This window comes from Tribolium madens, unplaced genomic scaffold (genome assembly GCF_015345945.1).
Source record: "Tribolium madens isolate multiple individuals breed KSU strain unplaced genomic scaffold, Tmad_KSU_1.1 Scaffold_91;HRSCAF=231;Tcas5.2_LG7, whole genome shotgun sequence".
In the NCBI taxonomy this organism is placed as follows: domain Eukaryota; kingdom Metazoa; phylum Arthropoda; class Insecta; order Coleoptera; family Tenebrionidae; genus Tribolium; species Tribolium madens.
The window spans coordinates 16456834-16468011 of record NW_025401063.1 but is presented as its reverse complement, the minus strand read 5'-3'; the positions used below and the strand labels follow the sequence as shown (position 1 = coordinate 16468011).

At 33.8% G+C, this 11178-nt stretch overlaps 2 protein-coding genes and 1 long non-coding RNA gene across 8 annotated transcripts in view; 2 read left to right on the top strand and 1 right to left on the bottom strand.

Moving 5' to 3' along the window:
• The window catches only part of LOC123012161 (probable nuclear hormone receptor HR3), a 79081-nt gene extending 70405 nt beyond the window's left edge, over positions 1-8676 (top strand). For 4 of the 5 annotated variants that reach the window (XM_044409993.1, XM_044409992.1, XM_044409991.1 and 1 more), the window contains 7 exons: positions 2306-2474; positions 4946-5136; positions 5697-5969; positions 6026-6250; positions 6346-6499; positions 6553-6701; positions 6782-8676. In XM_044409993.1, coding sequence (XP_044265928.1) covers positions 2306-2474; positions 4946-5136; positions 5697-5969; positions 6026-6250; positions 6346-6499; positions 6553-6658 — 1118 coding nt within the window. In that variant the 3' untranslated portion in view covers positions 6659-6701; positions 6782-8676. Of the gene's footprint in view, positions 1-2305; positions 2475-4945; positions 5137-5445; positions 5536-5696; positions 5970-6025; positions 6251-6345; positions 6500-6552; positions 6702-6781 lie in introns of all 5 variants that reach the window. The other variant, XM_044409994.1, reaches the window with a different exon arrangement.
• The window catches only part of LOC123012163, a 61730-nt gene that overhangs the window by 32358 nt on the left and 18194 nt on the right, over positions 1-11178 (bottom strand). Inside the window, exon 3 of one of the 2 annotated variants that reach the window (XR_006413190.1) lies at positions 8956-9091. The exons of the other annotated variant lie outside the window; for it this stretch is intronic. This is a non-coding gene — a long non-coding RNA (uncharacterized LOC123012163). Of the gene's footprint in view, positions 1-8955; positions 9092-11178 lie in introns of those variants that run through there. 2 annotated transcript variants of the gene reach the window in all.
• The window catches only part of LOC123012157, a 20873-nt gene continuing 19032 nt past the window's right edge, over positions 9338-11178 (top strand). Inside the window, exons 1-3 of the mRNA XM_044409982.1 lie at positions 9338-9663; positions 9962-10097; positions 10150-11160. Of these exons, the coding sequence (XP_044265917.1) occupies positions 9552-9663; positions 9962-10097; positions 10150-11160 (1259 nt within the window). The 5' untranslated portion in view covers positions 9338-9551. The remainder of the gene's footprint in view (positions 9664-9961; positions 10098-10149; positions 11161-11178) is intronic.

Here is an 11178-nt window from a genome sequence, read left to right as displayed (position 1 = left end):
AATTTTCAAAAAAAAAAAATTTTTGTTTTTTTTATTTATAGCAAATAACTATGCAAACTAATGCGAGATTGTAAGAAAGTCAAAAAAATTTTTTTATTCATTTTGTTCCTTTGATTCTTTTGCAAAACTAAAGCCGAATGAACAGGCTATCCAGCACATCTATTGATTTAAATTAAAAAAAATTCCCCAAGTCTGGTGACCAAAAACAAACGCGAAAAAAAATTACAATTTTTTTTGTCGCGCTTTGTCCTCCGCTTGTGTGATAATGTTGCACAGAAAATTTTTTTGTGAAAAGATCTCAAAACTAGAAACTTAGTCTTAGAATGTTTTTTTAAAAATCTAGATACGCTATTTTTCGATGAGATACAGCCTTTCAAAAATCACCAAAAATTTTAAGAAATGTTTAAAAAAAAATGTTAAAATTCATTTTCTCCATTCTCATTTAAATTTTTTTCCCCAAATTTGGGGACGAGCAAGGGGAAAGGTTCCACCAGGATATATTGACGATGGAAAAGAGGTACCAAGGGTGATGGGAACCAGATATGATGGGAGATTACTGCTGGTTCCTAATAAGGGAAGTTAAGACACTCTACAAAAGAATAGTCAGCTTTTGCTACAACAGATTTATGTTAGAATCTTATACATCTTTCAACATTATTCTTGTTTAGTGACTAAATTAATTTCTTTCGCCGTCTATGAACAATTTTCACGATAAAATTTGAGAAAACTATTTTCCTCTAACTTAAAATCTGTACGTGATGGAGAATTTTTCTTATCAAATTCGTAATTAGGCATGTTAATGTACCCTGATATAGGTGTCAATAGATCAATCACAATAAAAAAATTGTTGGGTAGTGTTATAAATAAGATTTTGTACAACAGCAATTAAATGTACATCCTGTTTTTTGATCAAATGTTGTAGAAGGTATTGCTTGTTTTTCGTCAGAATTTCAAAAATTTTAGTAAAATTATAAATGGAACACATTCGCTGTAAATAAGTTCAAACAAAACCAATTTAATTTCTGCATTCCACTTGATAATTTTCGCTCTGGTATCTCGCTAGTTCCGTCCTTGTGCTCATTGCTGGCTTTTGTGCGGTATTGACGTCACTTTTTGACTTTGTCCATTTATAAGCAATTGAAGCTAAAGTAGACGCGATAAATTTGCTGCCAAATCGGCTTAAACGCTTCACGTTCAAACACATTCAAAACTAAATGTGTTAAGTAGTTGTGGCTCCTTAAGCCCCTTTTCCCACAATTACCATGCAATTGCAGACGGCATATGCGTCCACCATGTATCGTATCCAATGTGTGCATGCAACAGCCGCTTAATTTAGCGCGGATTACAGTAATGTCTCTTCTATGTATAATGTTTGCATTGTTCGAGTTAACTTCCCACATTGCGTCACTTTTTAACCTATTAAACAAAACGCCATTGCATTGTTCAGTTTTACCTCATTATGCTCTAATAGAAAAAAAAAGACTTGTGACTGAGACAATAGAAAATATATTTTTGTTTTAGTTAACGCTTTTATTTTCCCGCTATCGCAGTTTAATAAACAAAAGTTTGAAATTTCTCTTGTGCAATGTTTTCGGTTATTAAGTGGCGAGTTGTGGTTCGGATCATCAATTTTCCGGTATGACGCTACCGCCAACTTGTAATTTGCGGCTAATAGAGACTTTGGAACAGTTATTTCTTCAATTTGTAGGTCATCTCGACTATTTGCAAATCGCGGCATGATCGAATTGTTTTCCCAATGTGGTTATTGAACGAATTTCAGCGGAATTTGCAACGATTTCAAAATGATCAAATCCGGAATAAATCGCAAATTGTGCGAAAATTATTCATTTCCGAGATAAGAAAACCTTTTATAAAAAATACAGCCAAGAAAAGAATAATAGACACTATCCCGGCGCCTCCACCATTATAACACACATTTTTTTGTTTTTGAGAACGACTGTTTCCATTGAATTAACGAGTGTGGGTCATTATTTTTCATAATTACACAACACAATAATTCAATTTGAAGCAATATCGCGAAAAAGGTTCCGATCAATATGCCATTTTGCAGTTAATTAACAATGGTAGTTTCGACACAAAATAAACGATTTCGTTCCTGAATACTTACATTTAATGAGTTCAATTCCGTGTTTACGGAGTCGGACAGATGCTAATTGCTATAATTATTGTAATTATTGTTTAATTCTAAACACCAACTCGGGGATACACAAAGTAACTAGTCTTGTTCAATTGCAAGACATATAAAATAGCGTAGACTGTTTAACATTATTTTATTTTTTTCCAGCTGTCAAATTCGGTCGAATGTCGAAGAAACAGAGAGAAAAAGTAGAAGACGAAGTCAGATTTCATAGGGCACAGTTAAGGGCGCAGAGCGATTCTGCTCCTGATAGTTCAGTGTTCGAACAACAAACACCCTCAAGTAGTGATCAGTTACATCATAGTTACAATGGCGGGTAAGTTGGAGTGTTTTTTAAATGCACATTAATTTTTTTTTTTGATTAACAATAAAGCAATCTATTTACTATTCAAGTTAGCTTTGTATCTCCAAAACATGTGAACGTGGAAATTTTATAAATATTTCAGACAGTGGAATTTAAATATTTATTTACTTTTAACCATATTCTAAATTTCGATACAATTTGATAAACTATTTTTAAATTTTTAGCTGTATTCATTTTTTTAACTGCCTTATAATGTGATACTTTATACAGGATGATTCAAAAGTGTCGGGTCAACTTTCGAATGGTGATGAAATATTTTCAGCTAAGCATAAAAATAAATGCAATCTTTTCTTAAGCCCTTTTTTTTGAGAAAAAACAGAACTGAAAATTTTCATAATATCGTACATACAGGATGAGTCACATATAATAAAGACCCTAATCGATTTTCAGACGCAACCCAAAATACATTCTTAGATACCACTATGCGTTAATTAATGTTCTGTTTGAAATTTTTCAAAGATACAGAGTGTCCCACGAGTAATAATGAGCCTGAATTTTTTTTTTTAAGCAACCAACATAGATAACGTGGATATTAAAATATTTCGTTTTAATTAAAATAGTAATCGTATTTTTACTTTTGACAAATTTCTATCAGTCAAAAAAATGACTTTACTCCAGTTTTAGGAAGGTGCAGTCTGCGAAGCCCTTTCTAAACATTCTTTATAAATGAGAATCTTGTTGGTCTTTTTGACAACTTTTTAGTAATTCTCACCAAATTCTCCAAAGTTTGACATTTTATAAATAAAACTTGAAGTGGTCACTATATTTAATTTATTAAAACTAAATATCTTAATATCCACGTTATCTTTGGAATGTAATGTTGGTTGCTTCAAAAATTGTGTCAGGCTCATTATTACTCGTAGGACATCCTGTATAAACATAGATACTTGTGATAGCTTTGGCAATTTTTATAACTTGAAATCCTACGGTGTACTTTTGGCGGTACAAATTCAGCCATAGCATTTTGTAACATTCTGCATTTGTCAAGATTATATCAGTTTTTTCATCGTTTGAGTACATTTTGAATTCAAGGGAAAAAGAAAGTGGAATTTTTGACACTGTCAAATGTAACTAATGACATCAACAATTCCTTTCATTTGAATTTATTAAACTAAATTTTTCAAACGTACAAAAAGCAAAGTTGACTGTGAGAATGTATTTTGGGTTGCGTCTAAAAATCGGTCAGGGTCTTTATTATCCTGTACAGGACACCTTAGCTCTTTTGTTTCTGATAGCGTATTTAAATTATTGTAAAATTTACTAGTTTGTGATTTTTTTCAACAGGTATCTGTTTAATGTTCCAAGATCTGCCGTTTTTGCAAACCAAATTCAAGAATACATGATTTTAACCGCCATAAACTTACCCAAAGATCTAAAACCTTTGAAAAACTATATCTTGTGAAAAAAAGTTTGAACAATTTTTTGTCATGGGGCCTTTTAACTCAGTTGGTTGTCCTTTATCACCACTCAAGAGATAACTCGAGACTTTTGAATTACTCTGTAATACATATTTGTAATATCTTACATCATACTTCTGTATCTACTGTAAAAATGAACCTGAAATTTTTTTTAAAGCAACCAACATTACATTTCAAAGATAACGCAGATATTAAAATATTTTCTTTTAATTAGTTAAACATAGTAGTTGTATTTTTATTTTTGACAAATTTCTATCAGTAAAATGACTGCTCTAGTTTTAGAAAGTCCGTCTATTTGGATATCGCGCTGGATAGAAACGTGCAGTCTGCAAAGCCTTTTTCAAACAGCCTTCATAAATGAGAATCTTGCTGGTCAAAATTTTAGTAATCCTCACCAAATTTTCAAAGGTTTGACTGTTTATAAATTAAAGTTGAAGCGTACTGTTTGGTCACTATGTTTAATTTATTAAAACTAAATATTTTAAATCCACGTTATCTTTAAAATGTAATGTTGGTTGCTTCAAAAATTTTTTCAGGCTCATTATTACTCGTGGGACACCTTGTATATATTAAGCAAATAAGTATTATTACTATTATTATATAAAAACACAAAAAAGCAATTTCAAACAAAATTTTGAAGATAAAATATAACATTTTTTTATCACACTAAATGACTACATCAATGGTGTAGAGATCAACAGAGAGCGCTACTCGTATTTATTAAATAATACACCATATACCTAATCAGCTCAATAACTGAAAAAGAATAAACGCTTGGTTTGTTGTTAGATTTATCAAAAGCTTATGATGTATACTCGTTTTCATATTAATGGGCATCAAAGTAGTCATGATCATGATGTATTGTTAAAAAAATTGTGTAATAGGAACTGAGGAAATTGCTCTTGCTTTAATTAGATCATGTCTAATGAAAAAAAACTTGGTAGAAGAATTGAGTATTTTACTCGGAAGTAGTGGTTATTAATGTATCCTTTTCCTTCTTTCCAGGTATACGTACAACAGCGATGTCAGCGCGTACACCCCCGCCTACTACACGAATACAACCCAAGTCCAAGCGAATTCAATGGGCTATGACATCTCCGCAGATTATGTGGACAGTACAACGGCGTATGACCCGAGGCCGGGCCTGGACACACTGAACGACACGGGAAGCTTAATGGCCAACGTAGTAACAACAGGTAAGGGTCCATCATCGTATCTTCACGCACGTGAATACCAAATTCATCATTTATCAGGGAATACTAACACAAATAGTGGTGAAGGTGGTGGTGGTGGTGGTGGTGGTGGCGGAGGAGGTGGTGGTGGTGGTGGCGGGAAACAAACAACATTGTCGATATCTGATTCTCGTTCTTTTAAACGAGTCAGTCAGACCTCCTCTAGTACGACAATGTCTGGAGGTACGGTGGTGTCTGTGAAACAGGAGGTGGCTGTGGACAGTTTGGTACCCAGTTATGTAGATAGCACCACTTTCGTTAATTCTCCTACAGTACAACAAACTAACACAGTTAGGCAACAGACCAGTTCACAAAATGTACAACAGAGAAGTGGCGACGATTGTGAACCTGTCACATTGCCTAGTAAGTCCATTCGCAGTCGAGTGTGATGTTATTTTGACTTGATGTCTCTTTTTCATAACAAAAAGTGGTGATGCATGTTTTACTGGTTGCCTACTATTCGCATGGTTGTTGCGAATTCGTCGTCGTTCAGGTCGTTAAAGTCGCTTTTTTTTCTGTTTCAGATCCAAGTCAGATATCGGAATTATTATCGAAGACAATATCAGACGCACATACACGTACTTGTTTATATTCCCTTGAACATATTCACGAGATGTTCAGGAAACCCCATGATCTCTCCCGACTTTTGTACTATAAGAACATGGCCCATGAAGAGTTGTGGCTCGAATGCGCCCAAAAACTCACAACAATCATCCAGCAAATCATTGAATTTGCTAAAATGGTACCTGGATTCATGAAATTGTCCCAAGACGATCAGATTGTATTATTGAAAGCAGGTGCGTATTCTACACTCGTCTTTAGATGAGGCTCTCGACTGTTTTTCTATCAACAGGTAGTTTTGAACTGGCAATTATTAGAATGTCACGTTATTTGGATCTGTCCCAAAACTGTGTTCTCTATGGCGATACGATGCTCCCACAAGACGCCTTCTTCACGTCGGATACGGCGGAAATGAAGCTGGTCACGTGCGTCTTCGAAGTGTCCAAAAGCATAGCAGAACTGAAACTTACCGAAACTGAGTTGGCTCTGTATTCGGCCTGCGTCTTGCTCTCTCCGGGTGGGTATACGTATCCATACGTCATTCACCATCACCCTTTCTCATTTCAAAAACTGCACTTATGCATTATTTACCTTAATTTTTTTCTTCCATAGATCGGCCGGGGCTGAAAGGTATCGGCGAAATCAGTCGACTTAGCCAAGCCGTTGTGAGAGCTTTAAGACTTGAGCTAGACAGAAACCACAGCATGCCTATAAAAGGGGATGTTACAGTTTGTGATGCCTTGCTTACAAAAATACCTACGTTAAGGTAATAATTTTTTTTTTTTATTAAAAGACAAACACTTATTGTGATTTTTACAGGGAGATAAGTATGCTTCACATGGATGCATTAGGAAAACTCAAAAGATCTGCACCACACCTCGAGTTTCCTGCCCTTCACAAGGAGTTGTTTAGTGTGGACAGTTGAAAAACTTCAGCAGAATCTTCTGATCCGTAGCAACATAGCTACTGTAAGTATATTATTTCACAAATAATCCATTTCTTCCAAATAAAATTTTTAAACAAAATTTTACGGATTTGTTTGTTGCAGATTCCTTCATACTGAATGTATCGGCCTTAAATACATAAATAATATAAAGTATAATTTCGTTATAATGAGATAAAATTTATTGTTGTGACATAGAAATAAACAACTGCAGATCTCTAAGTATTATTTAAAAAACTGCAAAAGCTCTTTGAAGCCGGGCCCTGATTTCAAAGTACAACTTATTGTTTGTTGTTTGTTATTATATCTACGCAGTGTGTTATTATATGGTTCTGAATCCTAGGTGCTGAATAAAATCGATTGGTATATTTTTTGCGGTTTTTTAAATGAAATATTTACGTATCGTAATCTGCCACTTAACGTAACACGCTAATTACACGTAAGATTAAAGTTATACACTATTGATATATAATATATGACCAACAAGTTATAAGTCAGTGAAACTCTTCTTTAGTTTTACGTATTTAAAAAAAAATATATACTTAGACTGCGTTTATGACATTAAATACGTAAGTATACTGAAATCACTTTAGTTGGTAGTAATGAAATAGTTGGAATACAATACATTATAAATATAGACAAGACTGTATGCTTACACCGTAGAGTTTTGAACTGGTTTTTAACTTGTTGTTTTTTAGTTAAGTTTTACTTGGTGACACATGGTTTTATAAAAATATATATAAAAGAGATGTATATGTATAAAGTATATGAAATAGTATAGAGTATTTATGAAATAGAACTATATATGATTCTTGTTTTACGAATTTTGTTTTATTATGGATTCGAACATATTTTTTTCCATGATAAAATGAAAATTTTGCGATCGTGATACAGACTTTTTTCAGCTTTTACGATTTATAGATTTGTTAGATTTGCAAGGAAATTACACGAACACGGAGAATAAACTTCGATCGCAGCTACTTGCCTCTCTTTATTTATCTCGGTATTAATGTCAAAAATTAGGTTTGTTTATGTAATTTCCCGTCAAAAATGCCAGAATGAATAGTTCTAATTTTTAAGTTAGTTTTATCGTGCTTGTACATGTTAACCATTGTTAAATCTCATTTTAACTTTAGTACTTTCAACCCAGTGTTATAAAACTATTTATGTAATTAGAATCTTTGTAGGTGTGAAACAAACCTAACATCACATTTTTTAATAAAAATTCTTGTATTATAGAAATTTTATATTTTAATAATAATTGTAGTTTCTTCCTTTTTGACAATGGTTAACATCCATGAGAGGCTATTGGTTATTTTTGTATTTAACGAACCATGTAATTTTAGAAATAACTATTTTTTTGGAGATTACTATAAAGACATGGCTGTGTTACATACATGATAACAGTTTTACGAAGTGTAATTTGCCTTTTTGTGTTAACTTTTTGTTAAATAAAGAAATTACAATCTTCCACAATATTTTATTTTAAATATAATATTTTTGCAAACATATCACTAATTCCGCGTTATATTGTATTTTCTCATTGATATCTTATTTAACGTAAAGTTAACAAATTTGCGAGTTGCAGTTACGTAAAAATAGCCACTTTTGTAAATGAGGGTTGGCAGTGGGTAATGGTATAGCTATTGTTAAATGATTATTATGAATTAAAATGTTTAAAAAACATGTACCTTGGGCTACAAACTGTACATTATCTTAATTTATTAGAATTCTTTATACTGCTGGTGAAATTTTTTTAGTGTAGATGTTGCTAACATTTTGTTTATATTATATATATTATATATATTTTATTTCTGTTGGTCTATGACAATTATTACAGTTTGTTAATATTTTTGTTAGTATTTTATTTTTCCTCCTAATAATCTCTTTCTGTAGTTGTATAGTTTCTCTTCAGCTAAGTGCAATTTCACAACAAAAATATTATCGAAACGTAATAAATTGTTCGCGACACCAGTAGAAATTATATATATTTTTTTGTATTCACTTTTTTTTATTTTCTCCCTATGTACTCTTCCACAAAGTTCAAAACCCAACAGTTCATTTACATGAATTTCCGCGAAATGATAATCAGCGCTTTGACTTTTTTTCACGAATTGTGGGAGGTTCCCAAGATGGTCAACAATCGAGATGTCTAGCATAATATTAAAAGCAGATACTTGTAAAATACCCCCACAATTACGAAAACAAACATCAAAACCAACAGAGCGTAATGTATTCATTACCTTGGTATTATTCATAACATTGAACCTTCTCAGGAAGATAGCTTTTGTTTTTGGTGTCAAAAACCCCGTTGGGAACCAAGTTTTGATAAAGCTCTTCAAACTACCACTTAAGATAAAGACTCGTAATTTTTAACTAGAAAGCCGAATGCATCAAAACCGGTTGTCTATGCACCTAAAACGACCACACAAAGCAACATTATACAAACAGACAAAAAAATTATTTCAAAAAGGCCGCATTTTGGAATTTGGAAAAATCCTCCGGGTGCAGCTGAAGCACGTAAAATTTGACCTTCGCACATAAAAAAGACTATAGGCAAAGAAACGCTGCGTTTTTTTTCGTTCTTCCAACTGCAAATTAGTCCGAAGACCGCTTTAAAGATTGTTCAGATAGCAGACTTTATACATTTCATCGTCTTCCACCGCTACCTCTTCTTCGTCCGTCTCGTCCACACGAGTGTTCCTCTCATACAAGTGCTCAAAAACTTGATGCAACAACACGCACAAGCAATTGATGCATTAAGAGAAGAAAGTGATCGATTAAACGAATTAGTGATGCACATCGTGATCTTTTAAGACGAAATCTCAAGTAGTTGCAAGTGATGTTGCGAATAAATTAAAAGTGATTTTTGAAAATGTTTACAAGGACGCAAAATACTCTCGTGTGGATTATGGCCACCGGTCTTGCGTTTTTGGGAGTTTTGAGGGCGCTAACAATCGACAATCAACTTCAAGTTATCAAAAACGGTAAGAAGAATTTAATTATTTAAAATCAATTTATATTTCTGGAAATGAAGAAAAAAATCTTCCGCTTAAAATAAGATCAGCAATTAGCAAAAATACACATGTTCCACTTTGAAATCCTGAATTTGTTTTTGATCATCATAAATTATATTTAATGGATTTTTTTTTCGGTCGTCAAATAAATTCCAAGATAAACCAGTCATTTAGCTAACTGTAAAATCGCGAATCAGGTTCATGTCAATTAAAAAAAACTTAATGAAGGAGAAAAAATACAGAAAATTGAACGTTGAAAAACTTTTAGATTGTTACGAACGCTTGGCGATTGGTCAACGACATAATCCTAAGGACATATATAAAACCTCTCAAGTTACGACGGTGCTCGAGTGCCAGTTGTTTTGCACCAAAGAAAAAGAACTTTGCAAGTCTTTTAGCTTCGGGTACGTACATTAATTAACATAGGCAACCAATAATACGTTGTTTTTTTTTTAGAATCGGTGTCAAAGGCAACTCAAGTTGTGAAATTAGCAATGACACTATCAAAGAAACTGCCGATTTAAAACCGATCGGTACAAAAGCTGATACCGAGTTTGATTTGTATATAAAAAAAATAGGATGTACGTTAGTGATTGATAAAAATAACCCGGCTTTTAATCAGTATAATAGTAATAGTAAGCCACAAAATACAGAATATGGACAACCCCAAAGCAGCAGCTACGGAACATCACCTAATAAACCATCTACTGGTTACGATAAACCACAACCTAGCCCGAGTTACGACAAACCATCTACTTCTGGTTATGACAAACCGTCTAGTTCTAATTACAATAAACCGACATATGCGGTTAACGAACCATCTTCTTTTGGTTATGGTTACGGTTCACCAAATAAACCAAATTACGGTAAACCACAAGAAGAAACAGGTCACGTGGCAACTATGGTCAGCATTAGTACAGGGCCTCAAAAGCCGGTCCTGCACCCAGTTCACGAAATCCTAGTTGGCCAAGGACTTTATAATTATGCAAGACCACCATTTCGACCACCTGCCTTAAATCATCCATATGACAGATATGATTACGATTCAAGACCGGGAGAAAGTAATCAAGTGCCATACGGCCAACGGCCAATTCCTGAAAAATATGGTTCTTATATACCACGACCAGATAATTATTACAGACCTGAACCGGATGATTATTACAGACCTAGACCTGAACATGAATATTACAGACCACGACCACATGATGATTATGGCCAAAGACCCAACTATCCTGGAGATTATTACAGACCTCGTCCGCCTGTCGACGATTACGACCAACGACCAATGAGACCTAATGATTATGACAGACCCACACGTCCTAGACCTGACAGACCTGATAATAACCACTACGATAGACCAAGACCTCAGGGTTTCGGTTATGACAGACCAGACCCGCCTAGTAGCAACTATAACAGACCAAGACCTCCCACTAGCGGATATGATAGACCCGATCCCCCCAGTAATAGTTACGATAGACCGAGACC